Below are 26599 nucleotides of genomic sequence, written 5' to 3' on the forward strand. Positions count from 1 at the left end.
CATTAGAAACATTCCCCTATGTCCCAACATTAGAAACATTCCCCTATGTCCCAACATTAGAAACATTCCCCTATGTCCCAACATTAGAAACATTCCCCTATGTTCCCAACATTAGAAACATTCTCATATGTCCCAACATTAGAAACATTCTCCTATGTCCCCAACATTAGAAACATTCTCCTATGTCCCAACATTAGAAACATTCCCCTATGTCCCCAACATTAGAAACATTCTCCTATGTCCCCACATTAGAAACATTCTCCTATGTCCCAACATTAGAAACATTCCCCTATGTCCCCAACATTAGAAACATTCCCCTATGTTCCCAACATTAGAAACATTCCCCTATGTCCCAACATTAGAAACATTCCCTATGTCCCAACATTAGAAACATTATCCTATGTCCCAACATTAGAAACATTATCCTATGTTCCCAACATTAGAAACATTCCCCTATGTCCCAACATTAGAAACATTCCCTATGTCCCAACATTAGAAACATTATCCTATGTCCCAACATTAGAAACATTCTCCTATGTCCCCAACATTAGAAACATTCCCCTATGTCCCCAACATTAGAAACATTATCCTATGTCCCAACATTAGAAACATTCCCCTATGTCCCAACATTAGAAACATTCTCATATGTCCCAACATTAGAAACATTCTCCTATGTCCCAACATTAGAAACATTCCCCTATGTCCCAACATTAGAAACATTCTCCTATGTCCCCAACATTAGAAACATTCCCCTATGTCCCAACATTAGAAACATTCTCCTATGTCCCAACATTAGAAACATTCTCCTATGTCCCCAACATTAGAAACATTCTCCTATGCCCCAACATTAGAAACATTCCCCTATGTTCCCAACATTAGAAACATTCCCCTATGCCCCAACATTAGAAACATTCTCCTATGCCCCAACATTAGAAACATTCCCCTATGTTCCCAACATTAGAAACATTCCCCTATGCCCCAACATTAGAAACATTCTCCTATGTCCCAACATTAGAAACATTCTCCTATGTCCCAACATTAGAAACATTCCCCTATGTTCCCAACATTAGAAACATTCCCCTATGTTCCCAACATTAGAAACATTCTCCTATGTCCCAACATTATAAACATTCCCCTATGCCCCAACATTAGAAACATTCTCCTATGTCCCAACATTAGAAACATTCTCCTATGTTCCCAACATTAGAAACATTCTCCTATGTCCCAACATTAGAAACATTCTCCTATGTCCCAACATTAGAAACATTCCCCTATGTTCCCAACATTAGAAACATTCCCCTATGTTCCCAACATTAGAAACATTCCCCTATGTTCCCAACATTAGAAACATTCTCCTATGTCCCAACATTAGAAACATTATCATATGTCCCCAACATTAGAAACATTCCCCTATGTTCCCAACATTAGAAACATTCCCCTATGTTCCCAACATTAGAAACATTCTCCTATGTCCCAACATTAGAAACATTATCCAATGTCCAAAAACAAAAGCTATACGCACTATGGTGCAACATGTGATAATTGATTAAAATGCCAGAAGGCAAGGTGAAGGTACTAACATATTGCCTATACCTAATCAATCCTTTAAGAGCAACACTAGAACCAAGATGATAGGGGTATAGTGTTAGTGTCTAGGCTAGAGGATAAGGGGTCTAGTGTTAGTGTCTAGGCTAGAGGATAGGGGTATAGTGTTAGTGTCTAGGCTAGAGGATAAGGGGTCTAGTGTTAGTGTCTAGGCTAGAGGATAAGGGGTCTAGTGTTAGTGTCTAGGCTAGAGGATAAGGGGTCTAGTGTTAGTGTCTAGGCTAGAGGGTAGGGGTCAAGTGTTAGTGTCTAGGCTAGAGGATAGAGGGTCTAGTGTTAGTGTCTAGGCTAGAGGATAGGGGTCTAGTGTTAGTGTCTAGGCTAGAGGATAAGGGGTCTAGTGTTAGTGTCTAGGCTAGAGGATAGGGGTCTAGTGTTAGTGTCTAGGCTAGAGGATAGGGGTCTAGTGTTAGTGTCTAGGCTAGAGGATAAGGGGTCTAGTGTTAGTGTCTAGGCTAGAGGATAAGGGGTCTAGTGTTAGTGTCTAGGCTAGAGGATAGGGGTCTAGTGTTAGTGTCTAGGCTAGAGGATAGGGGTCTAGTGTTAGTGTCTAGGCTAGAGGATAGGGGTCTAGTGTTAGTGTCTAGGCTAGAGGATAGGGGTCTAGTGTTAGTGTCTAGGCTAGAGGATAGGGGTCTAGTGTTAGTGTCTAGGCTCGAGGATAAGGGGTCTAGTGTTAGTGTCTAGGCTAGAGGATAGAGGGTCTAGTGTTAGTGTCTAGGCTAGAGGATAGAGGTCTAGTTTTAGTGTCTAGGCTAGAGGATAGGGGTCTAGTGTTAGTGTCTAGGCTAGAGGATAGGGGTCTAGTGTTAGTGTCTAGGCTAGAGGATAAGGGGTCTAGTGTTAGTGTCTAGGCTAGAGGATAGGGGTCTAGTGTTAGTGTCTAGGCTAGAGGATAAGGGGTCTAGTGTTAGTGTCTAGGCTAGAGGATAGGGGTCTAGTGTTAGTGTCTAGGCTAGAGGATAAGGGGTCTAGTGTTAGTGTCTAGGCTAGAGGATAGAAGTCTAGTTTTAGTGTCTAGGCTAGAGGATAAGGGGTGTAGTGTTAGGAGGTAGAAGTTAGGGGCTAGGGACTGACCTGATATCTTGGTGGTGAACTGTGTGATGACTGGGGGGCCATAGCCCTTGGCGGTGGAGGCTCTGAGAGTGAAGGAGTAGGTAGATCCTGGGTAGAGACCCAGGAAGATGTGGCTGCTTTCGTTGACGTGGTTCAGGACTTTCCCACTCTGGTTGGATAGATCCAGCTCGGGATCAAAGGAGCTCACTGCCTTGAAGGAGATCTGAAAACAAATAGACAGACAGACAGACAGACAGACAGACAGACAGACAGACAGACAGACAGACAGACAGACAGACAGACAGACAGACAGACATGATTATAACATGTAATTAAGCCTAGCAGGGCATAACGTGTTCCTCTCACGATAGTAACCTGCTAGCACAGGAAAATGTGATCAACACCAGCGATCCTGCCAAGTGATTCATGACTCCTGCACAGTGCAGATGGGTGGTCAGTGTTAGGGCCATTGTGGATGCAGGTTTTTGCTCCAACCAAAACCGTTTAACCATGTTTTTGGGCTGTACTTGCCAGAAATCACAGACATAAAGTTATAGATCCTGCTGAAGTGTCGTGATTGTTTATCTAGTATCATCACTGTTAACTCTCTGTAGTCTAGTTGTTTATCTAGTATCATCACTGTTAACTCTCTGTAGTCTAGTTGTTTATCTAGTATCATCACTGTTAACTCTCTGTAGTCTAGTTGTTTATCTAGTATCATCACTGTTAACTCTCTGTAGTCTAGTTGTTTATCTAGTATCATCACTGTTAACTCTCTGTAGTCTAGTTGTTTATCTAGTATCATCACTGTTAACTCTCTGTAGTCTAGTTGTTTATCTAGTATCATCACTGTTAACTCTCTGTAGTCTAGTTGTTTATCTAGTATCATCACTGTTAACTCTCTGTAGTCTAGTTGTTTATCTAGTATCATCACTGTTAACTCTCTGTAGTCTAGTTGTTTATCTAGTATCATCACTGTTAACTCTCTGTAGTCTCGTTGTTTATCTAGTATCATCACTGTTAACTCTCTGTAGTCTAGTTGTTTATCTAGTATCATCACTGTTAACTCTCTGTAGTCTAGTTGTTTATCTAGTATCATCACTGTTAACTCTCTGTAGTCTAGTTGTTTATCTAGTATCATCACTGTTAACTCTCTGTAGTCTCGTTGTTTATCTAGTATCATCACTGTTAACTCTCTGTAGTCTAGTTGTTTATCTAGTATCATCACTGTTAACTCTCTGTAGTCCAGTTGTTTATCTAGTATCATCACTGTTAACTCTCTGTAGTCCAGTTGTTTATCTAGTATCATCACTGTTAACTCTCTGTAGTCTAGTTGTTTATCTAGTATCATCACTGTTAACTCTCTGTAGTCTAGTTGTTTATCTAGTATCATCACTGTTAACTCTCTGTAGTCTAGTTGTTTATCTAGTATCATCACTGTTAACTCTCTGTAGTCTAGTTGTTTATCTAGTATCACCACTGTTAACTCTCTGTAGTCTAGTTGTTTATCTAGTATCATCACTGTTAACTCTCTGTAGTCTAGTTGTTTATCTAGTATCATCACTGTTAACTCTCTGTATTCTAGTTGTTTATCTAGTATCATCACTGTTAACTCTCTGTAGTCTAGTTGTTTATCTAGTATCATCACTGTTAACTCTCTGTAGTCTAGTTGTTTATCTAGTATCATCACTGTTAACTCTCTGTAGTCTAGTTGTTTATCTAGTATCATCACTGTTAACTCTCTGTAGTCTAGTTGTTTATCTAGTATCATCACTGTTAACTCTCTGTAGTCTAGTTGTTTATCTAGTATCATCACTGTTAACTCTCTGTAGTCTAGTTGTTTATCTAGTATCATCACTGTTAACTCTCTGTAGTCTAGTTGTTTATCTAGTATCACCACTGTTAACTCTCTGTAGTCTAGTTGTTTATCTAGTATCATCACTGTTAACTCTCTGTAGTCTAGTTGTTTATCTAGTATCACCACTGTTAACTCTCTGTATTCTAGTTGTTTATCTAGTATCATCACTGTTATCACACTGTTAACTCTCTGTAGTCTAGTTGTTTATCTAGTATCATCACTGTTAACTCTCTGTAGTCTAGTTGTTTATCTAGTATCATCACTGTTAACTCTCTGTAGTCTAGTTGTTTATCTAGTATCATCACTGTTAACTCTCTGTAGTCTAGTTGTTTATCTAGTATCATCACTGTTAACTCTCTGTAGTCTAGTTGTTTATCTAGTATCATCACTGTTAACTCTCTGTAGTCTAGTTGTTTATCTAGTATCATCACTGTTAACTCTCTGTAGTCTAGTTGTTTATCTAGTATCATCACTGTTAACTCTCTGTAGTCTAGTTGTTTATCTAGTATCATCACTGTTAACTCTCTGTAGTCTAGTTGTTTATCTAGTATCATCACTGTTAACTCTCTGTAGTCTAGTTGTTTATCTAGTATCATCACTGTTAACTCTCTGTAGTCTAGTTGTTTATCTAGTATCATCACTGTTAACTCTCTGTAGTCTAGTTGTTTATCTAGTATCATCACTGTTAACTCTCTGTAGTCTAGTTGTTTATCTAGTATCATCACTGTTAACTCTCTGTAGTCTAGTTGTTTATCTAGTATCATCACTGTTAACTCTCTGTAGTCTAGTTGTTTATCTAGTATCATCACTGTTAACTCTCTGTAGTCTAGTTGTTTATCTAGTATCATCACTGTTAACTCTCTGTAGTCTAGTTGTTTATCTAGTATCATCACTGTTAACTCTCTGTAGTCTAGTTGTTTATCTAGTATCATCACTGTTAACTCTCTGTAGTCTAGTTGTTTATCTAGTATCATCTAGTACTGTTAACTCTCTGTAGTCTAGTTGTTTATCTAGTATCATCACTGTTAACTCTCTGTAGTCTAGTTGTTTATCTAGTATCATCACTGTTAACTCTCTGTAGTCTAGTTGTTTATCTAGTATCATCACTGTTAACTCTCTGTAGTCTAGTTGTTTATCTAGTATCATCACTGTTAATCTCTCTGTTAGTCTAGTTGTTTATCTAGTATCATCACTGTTAACTCTGTAGTCAGTATCTCACCCAACATTGTTAACTCTCTGTAGTCTAGTTGTTTATCTAGTATCATCACTGTTAACTCTCTGTAGTCTAGTTGTTTATCTAGTATCATCACTGTTAACTCTCTGTAGTCTAGTTGTTTATCTAGTATCATCACTGTTAACTCTCTGTAGTCTAGTTGTTTATCTAGTATCATCACTGTTAACTCTCTGTAGTCTAGTTGTTTATCTAGTATCATCACTGTTAACTCTCTGTAGTCTAGTTGTTTATCTAGTATCATCACTGTTAACTCTCTGTAGTCTAGTTGTTTATCTAGTATCATCACTGTTAACTCTCTGTAGTCTAGTTGTTTATCTAGTATCATCACTGTTAACTCTCTGTAGTCTAGTTGTTTATCTAGTATCATCACTGTTAACTCTCTGTAGTCTAGTTGTTTATCTAGTATCATCACTGTTAACTCTCTGTAGTCTAGTTGTTTATCTAGTATCATCACTGTTAACTCTCTGTAGTTGTTTATCTAGTATCATCACTGTCTAGTTGTTTATCTAGTATCATCACTGTTAACTCTCTGTAGTCTAGTTGTTTATCTAGTATCATCACTGTTAACTCTCTGTAGTCTAGTTGTTTATCTAGTATCATCACTGTTAACTCTCTGTAGTCTAGTTGTTTATCTAGTATCATCACTGTTAACTCTCTGTAGTCTAGTTGTTTATCTAGTATCATCACTGTTAACTCTCTGTAGTCTAGTTGTTTATCTAGTATCATCACTGTTAACTCTCTGTAGTCTAGTTGTTTATCTAGTATCATCACTGTTAACTCTCTGTAGTCTAGTTGTTTATCTAGTATCATCACTGTTAACTCTCTGTAGTCTAGTTGTTTATCTAGTATCATCACTGTTAACTCTCTGTAGTCTAGTTGTTTATCTAGTATCATCACTGTTAACTCTCTGTAGTCTAGTTGTTTATCTAGTATCATCACTGTTAACTCTCTGTAGTCTAGTTGTTTATCTAGTATCATCACTGTTAACTCTCTGTAGTCTAGTTGTTTATCTAGTATCATCACTGTTAACTCTCTGTCTAGTTGTTTATCTAGTTGTTTATCTAGTTGTTTATCTAGTATCATCACTGTTAACTCTCTGTAGTCTAGTTGTTTATCTAGTATCATCACTGTCTAGTTGTTTATCTAGTATCTCACTGTTGTAGTCTAGTTGTTTATCTAGTATCATCACTGTTAACTCTCTGTAGTCTAGTTGTTTATCTAGTATCATCACTGTTAACTGTTAACTCTCTGTAGTCTAGTTGTTTATCTAGTATCATCACTGTTAACTCTCTGTAGTCTAGTTGTTTATCTAGTATCATCACTGTTAACTCTCTGTAGTCTAGTTGTTTATCTAGTATCATCACTGTTAACTCTCTGTAGTCTAAGTTGTTTATCTAGTATCATCACTGTTAACTCTCTGTAGTCTAGTTGTTTATCTAGTATCATCACTGTTAACTCTCTGTAGTCTAGTTGTTTATCTAGTATCATCACTGTTAACTCTCTGTAGTCTAGTTGTTTATCTAGTATCATCACTGTTAACTCTCTGTAGTCTAGTTGTTTATCTAGTATCATCACTGTTAACTCTCTGTAGTCTAGTTGTTTATCTAGTATCATCACTGTTAACTCTCTGTAGTCTAGTTGTTTATCTAGTATCATCACTGTTAACTCTCTGTAGTCTCGTTGTTTATCTAGTATCATCACTGTTAACTCTCTGTAGTCTAGTTGTTTATCTAGTATCATCACTGTTAACTCTCTGTAGTCTAGTTGTTTATCTAGTATCATCACTGTTAACTCTCTGTAGTCTAGTTGTTTATCTAGTATCATCACTGTTAACTCTCTAGTTGTTTATCTAGTATCATCACTGTTAACTCTCTGTAGTCTAGTTGTTTATCTAGTATCATCACTGTTAACTCTCTTTAGTCTCTTGTATCTAGTATCATCACTGTTAACTCTCTGTAGTCTAGTTGTTTATCTAGTATCAGTTAACTCTCTGTAGTCTAGTTGTTTATCTAGTATCATCACTGTTAACTCTCTGTAGTCTAGTTGTTTATCTAGTATCATCACTGTTAACTCTCTGTAGTCTAGTTGTTTATCTAGTATCATCACTGTTAACTCTCTGTAGTCTAGTTGTTTATCTAGTATCATCACTGTTAACTCTCTGTAGTCTAGTTGTTTATCTAGTATCATCACTGTTAACTCTCTGTAGTCTAGTTGTTTATCTAGTATCATCACTGTTAACTCTCTGTAGTCTAGTTGTTTATCTAGTATCATCACTGTTAACTCTCTGTAGTCTAGTTGTTTATCTAGTATCATCACTGTTAACTCTCTGTAGTCTAGTTGTTTATCTAGTATCATCACATGTTAACTCTCTGTAGTCTAGTTGTTTATCTAGTATCATCACTGTTAACTCTCTGTAGTCTAGTTGTTTATCTAGTATCATCACTGTTAACTCTCTGTAGTCTAGTTGTTTATCTAGTATCATCACTGTTAACTCTCTGTAGTCTAGTTGTTTATCTAGTATCATCACTGTTAACTCTGTAGTCTAGTTTATCTAGTATCATCACTGTTAACTCTCTGTAGTCTAGTTGTTTATCTAGTATCATCACTGTTAACTCTCTGTATCTAGTTGTTTATCTAGTATCATCACTGTTAACTCTCTGTAGTCTAGTTGTTTATCTAGTATCATCACTGTTAACTCTCTGTAGTCTAGTTGTTTATCTAGTATCTACTGTATCATCATCTAGTATCATCACTGTTAACTCTCTGTAGTCTAACTCTCTGTAGTCTAGTTGTTTATCTAGTATCATCACTGTTAACTCTCTGTAGTCTAGTTGTTTATCTAGTATCATCACTGTTAACTAGTATCACCAGTTCTCTGTAGTCTAGTTGTTTATCTAGTATCATCACTGTTAACTCTCTGTAGTCTAGTTGTTTATCTAGTATCATCACTGTTAACTCTCTGTAGTCTCTCTGTAGTCTAGTTGTTTATCTAGTATCATCACTGTTAACTCTCTGTAGTCTAGTTGTTTATCTAGTATCACCACTGTTAACTCTCTGTAGTCTAGTTGTTTATCTAGTATCATCACTGTTAACTCTCTGTAGTCTAGTTGTTTATCTAGTATCATCACTGTTAACTCTCTGTATTCTAGTTGTTTATCTAGTATCATCACTGTTAACTCTCTGTAGTCTAGTTGTTTATCTAGTATCATCACCCAACATGTTAACTCTCTGTAGTCTAGTTGTTTATCTAGTATCATCACTGTTAACTCTCTGTAGTCTAGTTGTTTATCTAGTATCATCACTGTTAACTCTCTGTAGTCTAGTTGTTTATCTAGTATCATCACTGTTAACTCTCTGTAGTCTAGTTGTTTATCTAGTATCATCACTGTTAACTCTCTGTAGTCTAGTTGTTTATCTAGTATCATCACTGTTAACTCTCTGTAGTCTAGTTGTTTATCTAGTATCATCATCACTGTTAACTCTCTGTAGTCTAGTTGTTTATCTAGTATCATCACTGTTAACTCTCTGTAGTCTAGTTGTTTATCTAGTATCATCACTGTTAACTCTCTGTAGTCTAGTTGTTTATCTAGTATCATCACTGTTAACTCTCTGTTGTTTATCTAGTATCATCACTGTTAACTCTCTGTAGTCTAGTTGTTTATCTAGTATCATCACTGTTAACTCTCTGTAGTCTAGTTGTTTATCTAGTATCATCACTGTTAACTCTCTGTAGTCTAGTTGTTTATCTAGTATCATCACTGTTAACTCTCTGTAGTCTAGTTGTTTATCTAGTATCATCACTGTTAACTCTCTGTAGTCTAGTTGTTTATCTAGTATCATCACTGTTAACTCTCTGTAGTCTAGTTGTTTATCTAGTATCATCACTGTTAACTCTCTGTAGTCTAGTTGTTTATCTAGTATCATCACTGTTAACTCTCTGTAGTCTAGTTGTTTATCTAGTATCATCACTGTTAACTCTCTGTAGTCTAGTTGTTTATCTAGTATCATCACTGTTAACTCTCTGTAGTCTAGTTGTTTATCTAGTATCATCACTGTTAACTCTCTGTAGTCTAGTTGTTTATCTAGTATCATCACTGTTAACTCTCTGTAGTCTAGTTGTTTATCTAGTTGTATCATCACTGTTAACTCTCTGTAGTCTAGTTGTTTATCTAGTATCATCACTGTTAACTCTCTGTAGTCTAGTTGTTTATCTAGTATCATCACTGTTAACTCTCTGTAGTCTAGTTGTTTATCTAGTATCATCACTGTTAACTCTCTGTAGTCTAGTTGTTTATCTAGTATCATCACTGTTAACTCTCTGTAGTCTAGTTGTTTATCTAGTATCATCACTGTTAACTCTCTGTAGTCTAGTTGTTTATCTAGTATCATCACTGTTAACTCTCTGTAGTCTAGTTGTTTATCTAGTATCATCACTGTTAACTCTCTGTAGTCTAGTTGTTTATCTAGTATCATCACATGTTAACTCTCTGTAGTCTAGTTGTTTATCTAGTATCATCACTGTTAACTCTCTGTAGTCTAGTTGTTTATCTAGTATCATCACTGTTAACTCTCTGTAGTCTAGTTGTTTATCTAGTATCATCACTGTTAACTCTCTGTAGTCTAGTTGTTTATCTAGTATCATCACTGTTAACTCTCTGTAGTCTAGTTGTTTATCTAGTATCATCACTGTTAACTCTCTGTAGTCTAGTTGTTTATCTAGTATCATCACTGTTAACTCTCTGTATTCTAGTTGTTTATCTAGTATCATCACTGTTAACTCTCTGTAGTCTAGTTGTTTATCTAGTATCATCACCCAACATGTTAACTCTCTGTAGTCTAGTTGTTTATCTAGTATCATCACTGTTAACTCTCTGTAGTCTAGTTGTTTATCTAGTTGTTTATCTAGTATCATCACTGTTAACTCTCTGTAGTCTAGTTGTTTATCTAGTATCATCACTGTTAACTCTCTGTAGTCTAGTTGTTTATCTAGTATCATCACTGTTAACTCTCTGTAGTCTAGTTGTTTATCTAGTATCATCACTGTTAACTCTCTGTAGTCTAGTTGTTTATCTAGTATCATCACTGTTAACTCTCTGTAGTCTAGTTGTTTATCTAGTATCATCACTGTTAACTCTCTGTAGTCTAGTTGTTTATCTAGTATCATCACTGTTAACTCTCTGTAGTCTAGTTGTTTATCTAGTATCATCACTGTTAACTCTCTGTAGTCTAGTTGTTTATCTAGTATCATCACTGTTAACTCTCTGTAGTCTAGTTGTTTATCTAGTATCATCACCCAACATGTTAACTCTCTGTAGTCTCGTTGTTTATCTAGTATCATCACTGTTAACTCTCTGTAGTCTCGTTGTTTATCTAGTATCATCACTGTTAACTCTCTGTAGTCTAGTTGTTTATCTAGTATCTCAGTAACTCTCTGTAGTCTAGTTGTTTATCTAGTATCATCACTGTTAACTCTCTGTAGTCTAGTTGTTTATCTAGTATCATCACTGTTAACTCTCTGTAGTCTAGTTGTTTATCTAGTATCATCACTGTTAACTCTCTGTAGTCTAGTTGTTTATCTAGTATCATCACTGTTAACTCTCTGTAGTCTAGTTGTTTATCTAGTATCATCACTGTTAACTCTCTGTAGTCTAGTTGTTTATCTAGTATCATCACTGTTAACTCTCTGTAGTCTAGTTGTTTATCTAGTATCATCACTGTTAACTCTCTGTAGTCTAGTTGTTTATCTAGTATCATCACTGTTAACTCTCTGTAGTCTAGTTGTTTATCTGTTAACTCTCTGTAGTCTAGTTGTTTATCTAGTATCATCACTGTTAACTCTCTGTAGTCTAGTTGTTTATCTAGTATCATCACTGTTAACTCTCTGTAGTCTAGTTGTTTATCTAGTATCATCACTGTTAACTCTCTGTAGTCTAGTTGTTTATCTAGTTTATCTGTAGTCTAGTTGTTTATCTAGTATCACTGTTAACTCTCTGTAGTCTAGTTGTTTATCTAGTATCATCACTGTTAACTCTCTGTAGTCTAGTTGTTTATCTAGTATCTCACTGTAGTCTAGTTGTTTATCTAGTATCATCACTGTTAACTCTCTGTAGTCTAGTTGTTTATCTAGTATCATCACTGTTAACTCTCTGTAGTCTAGTTGTTTATCTAGTATCATCACTGTTAACTCTCTGTAGTCTAGTTGTTTATCTAGTATCATCACTGTTAACTCTCTGTAGTCTAGTTGTTTATCTAGTATCATCACTGTTAACTCTCTGTAGTCTAGTTGTTTATCTAGTATCATCACTGTCTAGTTGTTTATCTAGTACATCACTGTTAACTCTCTGTAGTCTAGTTGTTTATCTAGTATCATCACTGTTAACTCTCTGTAGTCTAGTTGTTTATCTAGTATCATCACTGTTAACTCTCTGTAGTCTAGTTGTTTATCTAGTATCATCACTGTTAACTCTCTGTAGTCTAGTTGTTTATCTAGTATCATCACTGTTAACTCTCTGTAGTCTAGTTGTTTATCTAGTATCATCACTGTTAACTCTCTGTAGTCTAGTTGTTTATCTAGTATCATCACTGTTAACTCTCTGTAGTCTAGTTGTTTATCTAGTATCATCACTGTTAACTCTCTGTAGTCTAGTTGTTTATCTAGTATCATCACTGTTAACTCTCTGTAGTCTAGTTGTTTATCTAGTATCATCACTGTTAACTCTCTGTAGTCTAGTTGTTTATCTAGTATCATCACTGTTAACTCTCTGTAGTCTAGTTGTTTATCTAGTATCATCACTGTTAACTCTCTGTAGTCTAGTTGTTTATCTAGTATCATCACTGTTAACTCTCTGTAGTCTAGTTGTTTATCTAGTATCATCACTGTTAACTCTCTGTAGTCTAGTTGTTTATCTAGTATCATCACTGTTAACTCTCTGTAGTCTAGTTGTTTATCTAGTATCATCACTGTTAACTCTCTGTAGTCTAGTTGTTTATCTAGTATCATCACTGTTAACTCTCTGTAGTCTAGTTGTTTATCTAGTATCATCACTGTTAACTCTCTGTAGTCTAGTTGTTTATCTAGTATCATCACTGTTAACTCTCTGTAGTCTAGTTGTTTATCTAGTATCATCACTGTTAACTCTCTGTAGTCTAGTTGTTTATCTAGTATCATCACTGTTAACTCTCTGTAGTCTAGTTGTTTATCTAGTATCATCACTGTTAACTCTCTGTAGTCTAGTTGTTTATCTAGTATCATCACTGTTAACTCTCTGTAGTCTAGTTGTTTATCTAGTATCATCACTGTTAACTCTCTGTAGTCTAGTTGTTTATCTAGTATCATCACATGTTAACTCTCTGTAGTCTAGTTGTTTATCTAGTATCATCACTGTTAACTCTCTGTAGTCTAGTTGTTTATCTAGTATCATCACTGTTAACTCTCTGTAGTCTAGTTGTTTATCTAGTATCATCACTGTTAACTCTCTGTAGTCTAGTTGTTTATCTAGTATCATCACTGTTAACTCTCTGTAGTCTAGTTGTTTATCTAGTATCTGTTAATCAGTTGTTTATCTAGTATCATCACTGTTAACTCTCTGTAGTCTAGTTGTTTATCTAGTATCATCACTGTTAACTCTCTGTAGTCTAGTTGTTTATCTAGTATCATCACTGTTAACTCTCTGTAGTCTAGTTGTTTATCTAGTATCATCACTGTTAACTCTCTCTCTGTAGTCTCGTTGTTTATCTAGTATCATCACTGTTAACTCTCTGTAGTCTAGTTGTTTATCTAGTATCATCACTGTTAACTCTCTGTAGTCTAGTTGTTTATCTAGTATCATCACTGTTAACTCTCTGTAGTCTAGTTGTTTATCTAGTATCATCACTGTTAACTCTCTGTAGTCTAGTTGTTTATCTAGTATCATCACTGTTAACTCTCTGTAGTCTAGTTGTTTATCTAGTATCATCACTGTTAACTCTCTGTAGTCTAGTTGTTTATCTAGTATCATCACTGTTAACTCTCTGTAGTCTAGTTGTTTATCTAGTATCATCACTGTTAACTCTCTGTAGTCTAGTTGTTTATCTAGTATCATCACTGTTAACTCTCTGTAGTCTAGTTGTTTATCTAGTATCATCACTGTTAACTCTCTGTAGTCTAGTTGTTTATCTAGTATCATCACTGTTAACTCTCTGTAGTCTAGTTGTTTATCTAGTATCATCACTGTTAACTCTCTGTAGTCTAGTTGTTTATCTAGTATCATCACTGTTAACTCTCTGTAGTCTAGTTGTTTATCTAGTATCATCACTGTTAACTCTCTGTAGTCTAGTTGTTTATCTAACTCTCTGTAGTCTAGTTGTTTATCTAGTATCATCACTGTTAACTCTCTGTAGTCTAGTTGTTTATCTAGTATCATCACTGTTAACTCTCTGTAGTCTAGTTGTTTATCTAGTATCATCACTGTTAACTCTCTGTAGTCTAGTTGTTTATCTAGTATCATCACTGTTAACTCTCTGTAGTCTAGTTGTTTATCTAGTATCATCACTGTTAACTCTCTGTAGTCTAGTTGTTTATCTAGTATCATCACTGTTAACTCTCTGTAGTCTAGTTGTTTATCTAGTATCATCACTGTTAACTCTCTCTAGTTGTTTATCTGTAGTCTAGTTGTTTATCTAGTATCATCACTGTTAACTCTCTGTAGTCTAGTTGTTTATCTAGTATCATCACTGTTAACTCTCTGTAGTCTAGTTGTTTATCTAGTATCATCACTGTTAACTCTCTGTAGTCTAGTTGTTTATCTAGTATCATCACTGTTAACTCTCTGTAGTCTAGTTGTTTATCTAGTATCATCACTGTTAACTCTCTGTAGTCTAGTTGTTTATCTAGTATCATCACTGTTAACTCTCTGTAGTCTAGTTGTTTATCTAGTATCATCACTGTTAACTCTCTGTAGTCTAGTTGTTTATCTAGTATCATCACTGTTAACTCTCTGTAGTCTAGTTGTTTATCTAGTATCATCACTGTTAACTCTCTGTAGTCTAGTTGTTTATCTAGTATCATCACTGTTAACTCTCTGTAGTCTAGTTGTTTATCTAGTATCATCACTGTTAACTCTCTGTAGTCTAGTTGTTTATCTAGTATCATCACTGTTAACTCTCTGTAGTCTAGTTGTTTATCTAGTATCATCACTGTTAACTCTCTGTAGTCTAGTTGTTTATCTAGTATCATCACTGTTAACTCTCTGTAGTCTAGTTGTTTATCTAGTATCATCACTGTTAACTCTCTGTAGTCTAGTTGTTTATCTAGTATCATCACTGTTAACTCTCTGTAGTCTCGTTGTTTATCTAGTATCATCACTGTTAACTCTCTGTAGTCCAGTTGTTTATCTAGTATCATCACTGTTAACTCTCTGTAGTCTCGTTGTTTATCTAGTATCATCACTGTTAACTCTCTGTAGTCTAGTTGTTTATCTAGTATCATCACTGTTAACTCTCTGTAGTCTAGTTGTTTATCTAGTATCATCACTGTTAACTCTCTGTAGTCTAGTTGTTTATCTAGTATCATCACTGTTAACTCTCTGTAGTCTCGTTGTTTATCTAGTATCGTCACCCAACACGTTAACTCTCTGTAGTCTCGTTGTATCAGAATAATAAAACCAGTTTAATTTATTCCTCCTCCATTAATGTCCCCATAAGCACCACAGCTCTGGAGGGAGAAGCATTAAGGTGTGTGTTCGTCTTCTTAATATCCAGTTTAAATATCTATAAAGCCCCACTTTAAGACAACCCTCCTGCTTCCTCATAAAAGAAAGCTTCCATTATAATTCCAATTAAAAAACACAAAAGAACAGTTTGGAGTGCTGCATAATTTGTGTCCATCAAGTTTCTGAAATGCTTGGAGGCCTTTTTCTCATTTTGTCTTTGTCTGCGTGTGGAATGAGTCTGGCGTGTGTGTGTGTGTGTGTGTGTGTGTGTGTGTGTGTGTGTGTGTGTGTGTGTGTGTGTGTGTGTGTGTGTGTGTGTGTGTGTGTGTGTGTGTGTGTGTGTGTGTGTGTGTGTGTGTGTGTGTGTGTGTGTGTGTGTGTGTGTGTGTGTGTGTGTGTGTGTGTGTGTGTGTGTGTGTGTGTGTGTGTGTGTGTGTGTGTGTGTGTGTGTGTGTGTGTGTGTGTGTGTGTGTACGTGTGTGTGTCATTCGGTCTTTGTCTGGTGGAATGAGTCTGCTGTGATGCCAAATCCTTTATCATAACATTTCAGAGAGAGAGAGAGAGAGAGACAGAGAGAGAGAGAGAGGGAGAGAGAGAGAGAGAGAAAGAGAGAAATTGTGAAATGACTTGTCTACATTGTTGGGCACTCAAACAGGTTTTTACAATTAAAATGAGACTGACGTGACGTGACGACGGGGAGGAAAACTAAAAGCTGATTAATTGATCTTTTAATGTTTCCTAGCTGGGAACCGTACATGATGCTGGACACAATGTTTCTATTTTAAACAAGTCAAGTATACAGGATGACAACTGCTCATTATGTTATTCAATATACATGTCCATACTACAGTCTACTACACGTACACCATAGTCCATTACTACTACACCATAGTCCATACTACTACACCATAGTCCATACTACTACACCATAGTCCATACTACTACACCATAGTCCATTACTACTACACCATAGTCCATTACTACTACACCATAGTCCATTACTACTACACCATAGTCCATTACTACTACACCATAGTCCATTACTACTACACCATAGTCCATTACTACTACACCATAGTCCATTACTACTACACCATAGTCCATTACTACTACACCATAGTCCATACTACTACACCATAGTCCATACTACTACACCATAGTCCATTACTACTACACCATAGTCCATACTACTACACCATAGTCCATACTACTACACCATAGTCCATACTACTACACCATAGTCCATACTACTACACCATAGTCCATACTACTACACCATAGTCCATAGTCCATACTACTACACCATAGTCCATACTACTACACCATAGTCCATACTACTACACCATAGTCCATTACTACTACACCATAGTCCATTACTACTACACCATAGTCCATTACTACTACACCATAGTCCATACTACTACACCATAGTCCATACTACTACACCATAGTCCATACTACTACACCATAGTCCACTACTACACCATAGTCCATACTACTACACCATAGTCCATACTACTACACCATAGTCCATACTACTACACCATAGTCCATTACTACTACACCATAGTCCATTACTACTACACCATAGTCCATTACTACTACACCATAGTCCATTACTACTACACCATAGTCCATACTACTACACCATAGTCCATACTACTACACCATAGTCCATACTACTACACCATAGTCCATTACTACTACACCATAGTCCATTACTACTACACCATAGTCCATACTACTACACCATAGTCCATTACTACTACACCATAGTCCATTACTACTACACCATAGTCCATTACTACTACACCATAGTCCATTACTACTACACCATAGTCCATACTACTACACCATAGTCCATTACTACTACACCATAGTCCATTACTACTACACCATAGTCCATACTACTACACCATAGTCCATACTACTACACCATAGTCCATACTACTACACCATAGTCCATACTACTACACCATAGTCCATACTACTACACCATAGTCCATACTACTACACCATAGTCCTACTACACCATAGTCCATACTACTACACCATAGTCCATACTACTACACCATAGTCCATTACTACTACACCATAGTTACTACTACACCATAGTCCATTACTACTACACCATAGTCCATTACTACTACACCATAGTCCATACTACTACACCATAGTCCATACTACTACACCATAGTCCATACTACTACACCATAGTCCATTACTACTACACCATAGTCCATACTACTACACCATAGTCCATAGTCCATACTACTACACCATAGTCCATACTACTACACCATAGTCCATACTACTACACCATAGTCCATACATTACTACTACACCATAGTCCATTACTACTACACCATAGTCCATTACTACTACACCATAGTCCATTACTACTACACCATAGTCCATACTACTACACCATAGTCCATTACTAATACACCATAGTCCATACTACTACACCATAGTCCATTACTACTACACCATAGTCCATTACTACTACAAAATGCAAGTCCAGTGTAATTACACAGTTTTAGGTCCCTGCGTCAAAAGGGGGAAGAACAGGTTAAGGATAGACAGCCAGCCAGCCAGCCAGCCGGCCAACCAGACAGACAACCAGCCAGCCAGCCAGCCGGCCAACCAGACAGACAACCAGACAGACAACCAGCCAGCCAGAGACAGACAGCCAGCCAGCCAGCCGACCAGACAGACAACCAGCCAGCCAGAGACAGACAGACAGACAGACAGACAGACAGACAGACAGACAGACAACCAGCCAGAGACAGACAGACAGACAGACAGACAGACAGACAGACAGACAGACAGACAGACAGACAGACAGACAGACAGACAGACAGACAGACAGACAGACAGACAGACAGACAGACAGACAGACAGACAGCCAGCCAGCCAGAGACAGACAGACATAAAGGCAGACAGAACAAGCCAGCCACAGCCAGTCAGCCAGCCGGCCAACTAGACAGACAACCAGCCAGCCGGCCAACCAGCCAGCCAGCCAGCCAGCCAGCCGGCCAACCAGACAGACAACCAGCCAGCCGGCCAACAAGCCAGCCAGCCGGCCAACCAGAGACAGACATAAAGGCAGACAGAACAAGCCAGCCACAGACAGACAGACAGACAACCGGCCAGCCAGAGACAGACAGACATGCAAGCAGACAGAACAAGCAAGCCAGACAGACGGACAGACAGAGAGAGACAAAATTATAAATTGAGAGCAGAGGGGGCTGCTGAGGGGAGGACGGCTCATAATAATGGTTGGAACGGAACAAATGGAATGGCATCAAATGCAGAAACCATGTGTTCAATGTATTTGATACCATTACCAGGAGCCCATCCTCCCCAATTAAGGTTCCACCAACCAATAGTGCACTATATAGGGAATAGGGCCCCATAGGACTCTGGTCAAAAGTAGTGCACAATATAGGGAATAGGGTCCCATAGGGCTCTGGTCTAAAGTAGTGCACTATATAGGGAATAGGGCCCCATATGACTCTGGTCAAAAGTAGTGCACTATATAGGGGAATAGGGTTCCATAGGGCTCTGGTCTAAAGTAGTGCACTATATAGGGAATAGGGTTCCATAGGACTCTGGTCTAAAGTAGTGCACTATATATAGGGAATAGGGTTCCATAGGACTCTGGTCTAAAGTAGTGCACTATATAGGGGAATAGGGTTCCATAGGGCTCTGGTCTAAAGTAGTGCACTATATAGGGAATAGGGTTCCATAGGACTCTGGTCTAAAGTAGTGCACTATATAGGGAATAGGGAGCCATTTGAGACAACAACAGTGATCACAGTGCCTGGTCCGAGGAAAGAGGGAGAGGAGCTGAAATCTGTGTTTGATCAGAGTTTGTCAGAAGGGATCTCACTTTGAGCCCTTTGATTGTGTCAAATCAAAGACAGGCTGTAAGGAATTAACTTCTCCTGACAAAATACATAGAGGACAGAGAACTAGGCTGGAAAGGTGTGAGACGAACACACAACCACACACACACACACACACACACACACACACACACACACACACACACACACACACACAACACACACACACACAACCACACAAACACACAACCACACACACACACACACAACACACACAAACACACAACACACACACACACAACCACACAAACACACAACACACAACACACACACACACACAACCACACACACACACACACACACACAACCACAACACACACACACACACACACACACACACACACACACACACACACACACACACACACACACACACACACACACACACACACACACACACACACACACACACAACCACAACCACACACACACACACACACACACACACCACACACACACACAACCACACAAACACACAACCACACACACACACACACACAACACACACACACACACACACACACACACACACACACACACACACACACACACACACACACACACACACACACACACACACACACACACACACAACCACACAACCATACACACACACACACACACAACACACACACACACACACACACACAACCACACGCACACACACAACCACACACAACCACACACACACACACACACACACACCACACGCAACACACACACACACACACACACACACACACACACACACACACACACACACACACACACACACACACACACGCAACACACACACACCACACACACACACACACACACACACACAACCACACGCACACACACACACACACACACACACACACAACCACACGCAACACACACACACACACACACACACACACAACCACACGCAACCACACACACACACACAACCACACGCAACCACATACACACACACAACCACACACACACAACCACACGCAACCACAACCACACACACACAACCACACGCAACCACAACCACACACACACAACCACACACAACCACATGCAACCTGCTACCTGCTACCATCTACATGCTACCTGCTACATGCTACCAGCTACATGCTACCAGCTACATGCTACCTGCTACATGCTACCAGCTACATGCTACCTGCTACATGCTACCTGCTACATGCTACCTGCTACCCCCAAATAAGGAGAAATAGGGAGAAGAGTAAAACATTATTTTGGCAGAAATGCCTTCTGGAACATGTGAACTTTCATGTGCCTTAATAACAAACTTGTAAGCCATCTGTAAATGCGAATAAAGTTGTTCAATTACAAGCCAATTTGGTTTAGCCACAGAAAAGCTGCAGCTAGCTACAAACCAAATGGAAAATACAACATTGCAACATTGTCAGATATTACACGTTTCTAATTTTGTCAGAAAATAATTTTCATTGCAAGTTAACGCGAACTTAGCTTGCTGGCTCGCTAGCTATCATTAGCGTGTAGTGATATTATTTGTATCTCCGCACTGCCATCTGCATCGCTAGTTATAGCATAATGTTAGCTAGCAAGTTAACATTGCATTTAGTTGGTTAGTTGCAGATTGCTACCTCAGCTTTTCATACATGGTGTCTAGCTATGACAATTGGAGTGTACTGTAGCTATGGGTTAGGATTATGGTTCATTGTTTAGCAAGCTAGCTACGTAAAATAGTCTCCCTACTTCCGTTACCTGCTGCACTGCTGCTTGGCTTCCACCTGGAGATTTGTTCACCGTCTGTCCAAGTCTGTCTCCATCTGTCTAGTATAGGGACCCCCACCACACTCCCCCCTCTCTCCCGAGCTTTCGCTCACCTCCAGCACACACACACTGTTGGGACTAGTAACTCTGTACTTGCAATGGCTAGCCCCAAATCATTATATTTTTTTCTTGTGCATTTTTAACTATTTTGCTACTTGCCTCATGACTCCTGCATGCTTTGTGAACTATGAACTTTCTTGTTTACCCAATCGTGGGAAAGACTGTTTGTTCCCACACTATGTACTCTGACTCTCTATTGGTTACACAGATTCTTGGCCTCCCATCCTATTCTAACCACCTCTCTCCAGCTTTGTATTCATGTTACCTGATGAAACTGCTGTACAATATGATCTTGTTGTCATCTAATGCACATTCAGATGTCATAAATCAGCACTGCAGAGATCTCCCTGTCCTCTGCCGTTCCCTGATTGTATTACTGCTGATGATATCTGGAAATGTGCATGTACACCCTGGCCCATCTACTGTTGCTAGCCCCAATTCTCACTTGTGGTCTGATATCTGTTTCACTGATTTCTGCTCTCGTAAAAGCCTGGGTTTTCTGCACGTTATAACACTAGAAGCTTATTGCCTAAAATGTATCAATTGAAAGTGTGGGTTTACAGCTCCAATCCAGATGTGTTGGTCATTAATGAGATGTGGTTAAGGAAGAGTGTTTTGAATGCTGATGTTAACCTTTCTGGTTATAAACTGTTTTGGCATGACAGATCTTCCAGAGGTGGTAGAGTGGCAATCCTTACCAAGGATCACCTTCAGTGCTCGGTGGTCTCCACAAAGTCAGTCGACAAACAATTTGATTTAATGGTTTTAAGCATTACACTTTCAAATGGCTCTTTGTTGATTGTTGCGCTGGCCTGACCCTACCTGCCCTAAGCTCTCTCCGTGCCCCTTACACTAAGCCTGAATTTGTCCTGCTAGGTGACCTAAACTGGGACATGCTTAAACCACCTGACCAAGTCCTAAAGCAATGGGACTCCCTTTCTCAGATTATTACCAATCCCACAAGGTATGACTCCAAACACCCAGAAAAGGCTACTCTCCTCACCTTGTATTCTCACAAATAACCCTGATGGGTACAGTGCCTTGCGAAAGTATTCGGCCCCCTTGAACTTTGCGACCTTTTGCCACATTTCAGGCTTCAAACATAAAGATATAAAACTGATATAAATTCAGTCTCTAGATGTGCAAAACTGATAAAGACATACCCCAAGCGACTTACAGATATAATCGCAGCAAAAGGTGGCGCTACAAAATATTAACTTAAGGGGGCTGAATAATTTTGCACGCCTAATTTTTCAGTTTTTGATTTGTTAAAAAAGTTTGAAATATCCAATAAATGTCACTCCACTTCATGATTGTGTCCCACTTGTTGATTCTTCACAAAAAAATACAGTTTTATATCTACATCAACAACATAGCTCAGGCAGTAGGAAGCTCTCTCATCCATTTATATGCAGATGATACTGTCTTATACTCAGCTGGCCCCTCCCCGGATTTTGTGTTAAACACTCTACAACAAAGCTTTCTTAGTGTCCAACAAGATTTCTCTGCCCTTAACCTTGTTCTGAACACCTCCAAAACAAAGGTCATGTGGTTTGGTAAGAATAATTCCCCTCTCCTCACAGGTGTGACTACTACCTCTGAGGGTTTAGATCTTGAGGTCGTCACCTCATTCAAGTGCATGGGAGTATGGCTGGATGGTACACTGTCCTTCTCTCAGCACATATCAAAGCTGCAGGTTAAAGTTAAATCTATACTGGGTTTCCTCTTTCGTAATCACTCCTCTTTCACCCGAGCTGACAAAATACCCTGATTCAAATGACATGCTAGATTATGGAGACGTAATCTATAGATCGGCACGTAAGGGTGCTCTCGAGGGGTTAGATGTTCTTTACCATTCGGCCATCAAATTTGCCACCAATACTCCTTATAGGACAGATCACTGCACTCTCTGTAAAAACAAAGGTCATGTTGTCAACTGGTAATCTGTCACGCCCTGGCCATAGAGAGGCTTTTATTCTCTATTTTGGTTAGGCCAGGGTGTGACTAGGGTGGGCATTCCAGTTTATTTATTTCTATGTTATCTGTTTCTATGTTTCCTGCTAGGTGAACATGTCTAGACAGTAGTGACCCATCAAGTTAGCTAGGTGAACATGTCTAGACAGTAGTGACCCATCAAGTTAGCAAGGTGAACATGTCTAGACAGTAGTGACCCATCAAGTTAGCAAGGTGAACATGTCTAGACAGTAGTGACCCATCAAGTTAGCAAGGTGAACATGTCTAGACAGTAGTGACCCATCAAGTTAGCAAGGTGAACATGTCTAGACAGTAGTGACCCATCAAGTTAGCAAGGTGAACATGTCTAGACAGTAGTGACCCATCAAGTTAGCAAGGTGAACATGTCTAGACAGTAGTGACCCATCAAGTTAGCAAGGTGAACATGTCTAGACAGTAGTGACCCATCAAGTTAGCTAGGTGAACATGTCTAGACAGTAGTGACCCATCAAGTTAGCAAGGTGAACATGTCTAGACAGTAGTGACCCATCAAGTTAGCAAGGTGAACATGTCTAGACAGTAGTGACCCATCAAGTTAGCAAGGTGAACATGTCTAGACAGTAGTGACCCATCAAGTTAGCAAGGTGAACATGTCTAGACAGTAGTGACCCATCAAGTTAGCTAGGTGAACATGTCTAGACAGTAGTGACCCATCAAGTTAGCTAGGTGAACATGTCTAGACAGTAGTGACCCATCAAGTTAGCAAGGTGAACATGTCTAGACAGTAGTGACCCATCAAGTTAGCAAGGTGAACATGTCTAGACAGTAGTGACCCATCAAGTTAGCTAGGTGAACATGTCTAGACAGTAGTGACCCATCAAGTTAGCAAGGTGAACATGTCTAGACAGTAGTGACCCATCAAGTTAGCAAGGTGAACATGTCTAGACAGTAGTGACCCATCAAGTTAGCAAGGTGAACATGTCTAGACAGTAGTGACCCATCAAGTTAGCAAGGTGAACATGTCTAGACAGTAGTGACCCATCAAGTTAGCTAGGTGAACATGTCTAGACAGTAGTGACCCATCAAGTTAGCAAGGTGAACATGTCTAGACAGTAGTGACCCATCAAGTTAGCAAGGTGAACATGTCTAGACAGTAGTGACCCATCAAGTTAGCAAGGTGAACATGTCTAGACAGTAGTGACCCATCAAGTTAGCAAGGTGAACATGTCTAGACAGTAGTGACCCATCAAGTTAGCAAGGTGAACATGTCTAGACAGTAGTGACCCATCAAGTTAGCAAGGTGAACATGTCTAGACAGTAGTGACCCATCAAGTTAGCTAGGTGAACATGTCTAGACAGTAGTGACCCATCAAGTTAGCAAGGTGAACATGTCTAGACAGTAGTGACCCATCAAGTTAGCAAGGTGAACATGTCTAGACAGTAGTGACCCATCAAGTTAGCAAGGTGAACATGTCTAGACAGTAGTGACCCATCAAGTTAGCAAGGTGAACATGTCTAGACAGTAGTGACCCATCAAGTTAGCTAGGTGAACATGTCTAGACAGTAGTGACCCATCAAGTTAGCAAGGTGAACATGTCTAGACAGTAGTGACCCATCAAGTTAGCAAGGTGAACATGTCTAGACAGTAGTGACCCATCAAGTTAGCAAGGTGAATTTGAACATGTCTAGACAGTAGTGACCCATCAAGTTAGCAAGGTGAACATGTCTAGACAGTAGTGACCCATCAAGTTAGCAAGGTGAACATGTCTAGACAGTAGTGACCCATCAAGTTAGCAAGGTGAACATGTCTAGACAGTAGTGACCCATCAAGTTAGCAAGGTGAACATGTCTAGACAGTAGTGACCCATCAAGTTAGCAAGGTGAACATGTCTAGACAGTAGTGACCCATCAAGTTAGCTAGGTGAACATGTCTAGACAGTAGTGACCCATCAAGTTAGCAAGGTGAACATGTCTAGACAGTAGTGACCCATCAAGTTAGCAAGGTGAACATGTCTAGACAGTAGTGACCCATCAAGTTAGCAAGGTGAACATGTCTAGACAGTAGTGACCCATCAAGTTAGCAAGGTGAACATGTCTAGACAGTAGTGACCCATCAAGTTAGCAAGGTGAACATGTCTAGACAGTAGTGACCCATCAAGTTAGCAAGGTGAACATGTCTAGACAGTAGTGACCCATCAAGTTAGCTAGGTGAACATGTCTAGACAGTAGTGACCCATCAAGTTAGCTAGGTGAACATGTCTAGACAGTAGTGACCCATCAAGTTAGCTAGGTGAACATGTCTAGACAGTAGTGACCCATCAAGTTAGCAAGGTGAACATGTCTAGACAGTAGTGACCCATCAAGTTAGCAAGGTGAACATGTCTAGACAGTAGTGACCCATCAAGTTAGCTAGGTGAACATGTCTAGACAGTAGTGACCCATCAAGTTAGCAAGGTGAACATGTCTAGACAGTAGTGACCCATCAAGTTAGCAAGGTGAACATGTCTAGACAGTAGTGACCCATCAAGTTAGCTAGGTGAACATGTCTAGACAGTAGTGACCCATCAAGTTAGCAAGGTGAACATGTCTAGACAGTAGTGACCCATCAAGTTAGCAAGGTGAACATGTCTAGACAGTAGTGACCCATCAAGTTAGCAAGGTGAACATGTCTAGACAGTAGTGACCCATCAAGTTAGCGTGTGTCTGGGGTTCACTACGGTCATCTATTGTATTTCATGAACATGTCTAGAAAGTAGTCCACTTAGCTAGATGTGGCTGGGGGGTTATAGCATTTCTTTCACATGACCCATACATTTAGACAAGTGTGTCTGGACAAGAATCATCTAATAATTAAAACAATGTATTTGTATCTGGACACTTTCAAAGTCAGATTAGAATATAGGCCAAGGACTAGATAAAGTGTATTTTTACACAGAGTTTTTCCTTATTCTAGGCTTCTACTTTCACCACTTTTAGTCTTGAAATCTTTGGTTGTTGACGACACTACCTTACTCACTCTGTTTACTACACTACCTTACTCACTCTGTTTACTACACTACCTTACTCACTCTGTTTACTACACTACCTTACTCACTCTGTTTACTACACTACCTTACTCACTCTGTTTACTACACTACCTTACTCACTCTGTTTACTACACTACCTTACTCACTCTGTTTACTACACTACCTTACTCACTCTGTTTACTACACTACCTTACTCACTCTGTTTACTACACTACCTTACTCACTCTGTTTACTACACTACCTTACTCACTCTGTTTACTACACTACCTTACTCACTCTGTTTACTTTACTCACTCTGTTTAATACACTACCTTACTCACTCTGTTTACTTACCTTACTCACTCTGTTTACTACACTACCTTACTCACTCTGTTTACTACACTACCTTACTCACTCTGTTTACTACACTACCTTAC

At 38.8% G+C, this 26599-nt stretch overlaps 1 protein-coding gene across 1 annotated transcript in view; it reads right to left on the minus strand.

The window, feature by feature from the left end:
• LOC127910876 (receptor-type tyrosine-protein phosphatase mu-like) overlaps nt 1-26599 on the minus strand; it is a 688506-nt gene that overhangs the window by 291240 nt on the left and 370667 nt on the right. The window contains exon 12 of the mRNA XM_052475958.1: nt 2683-2884. Within this exon, the coding sequence (XP_052331918.1) occupies nt 2683-2884 (202 nt within the window). The remainder of the gene's footprint in view (nt 1-2682; nt 2885-26599) is intronic.

The sequence above is a fragment of the Oncorhynchus keta genome, chromosome 23, assembly GCF_023373465.1.
Source record: "Oncorhynchus keta strain PuntledgeMale-10-30-2019 chromosome 23, Oket_V2, whole genome shotgun sequence".
NCBI lineage: Eukaryota > Metazoa > Chordata > Actinopteri > Salmoniformes > Salmonidae > Oncorhynchus > Oncorhynchus keta.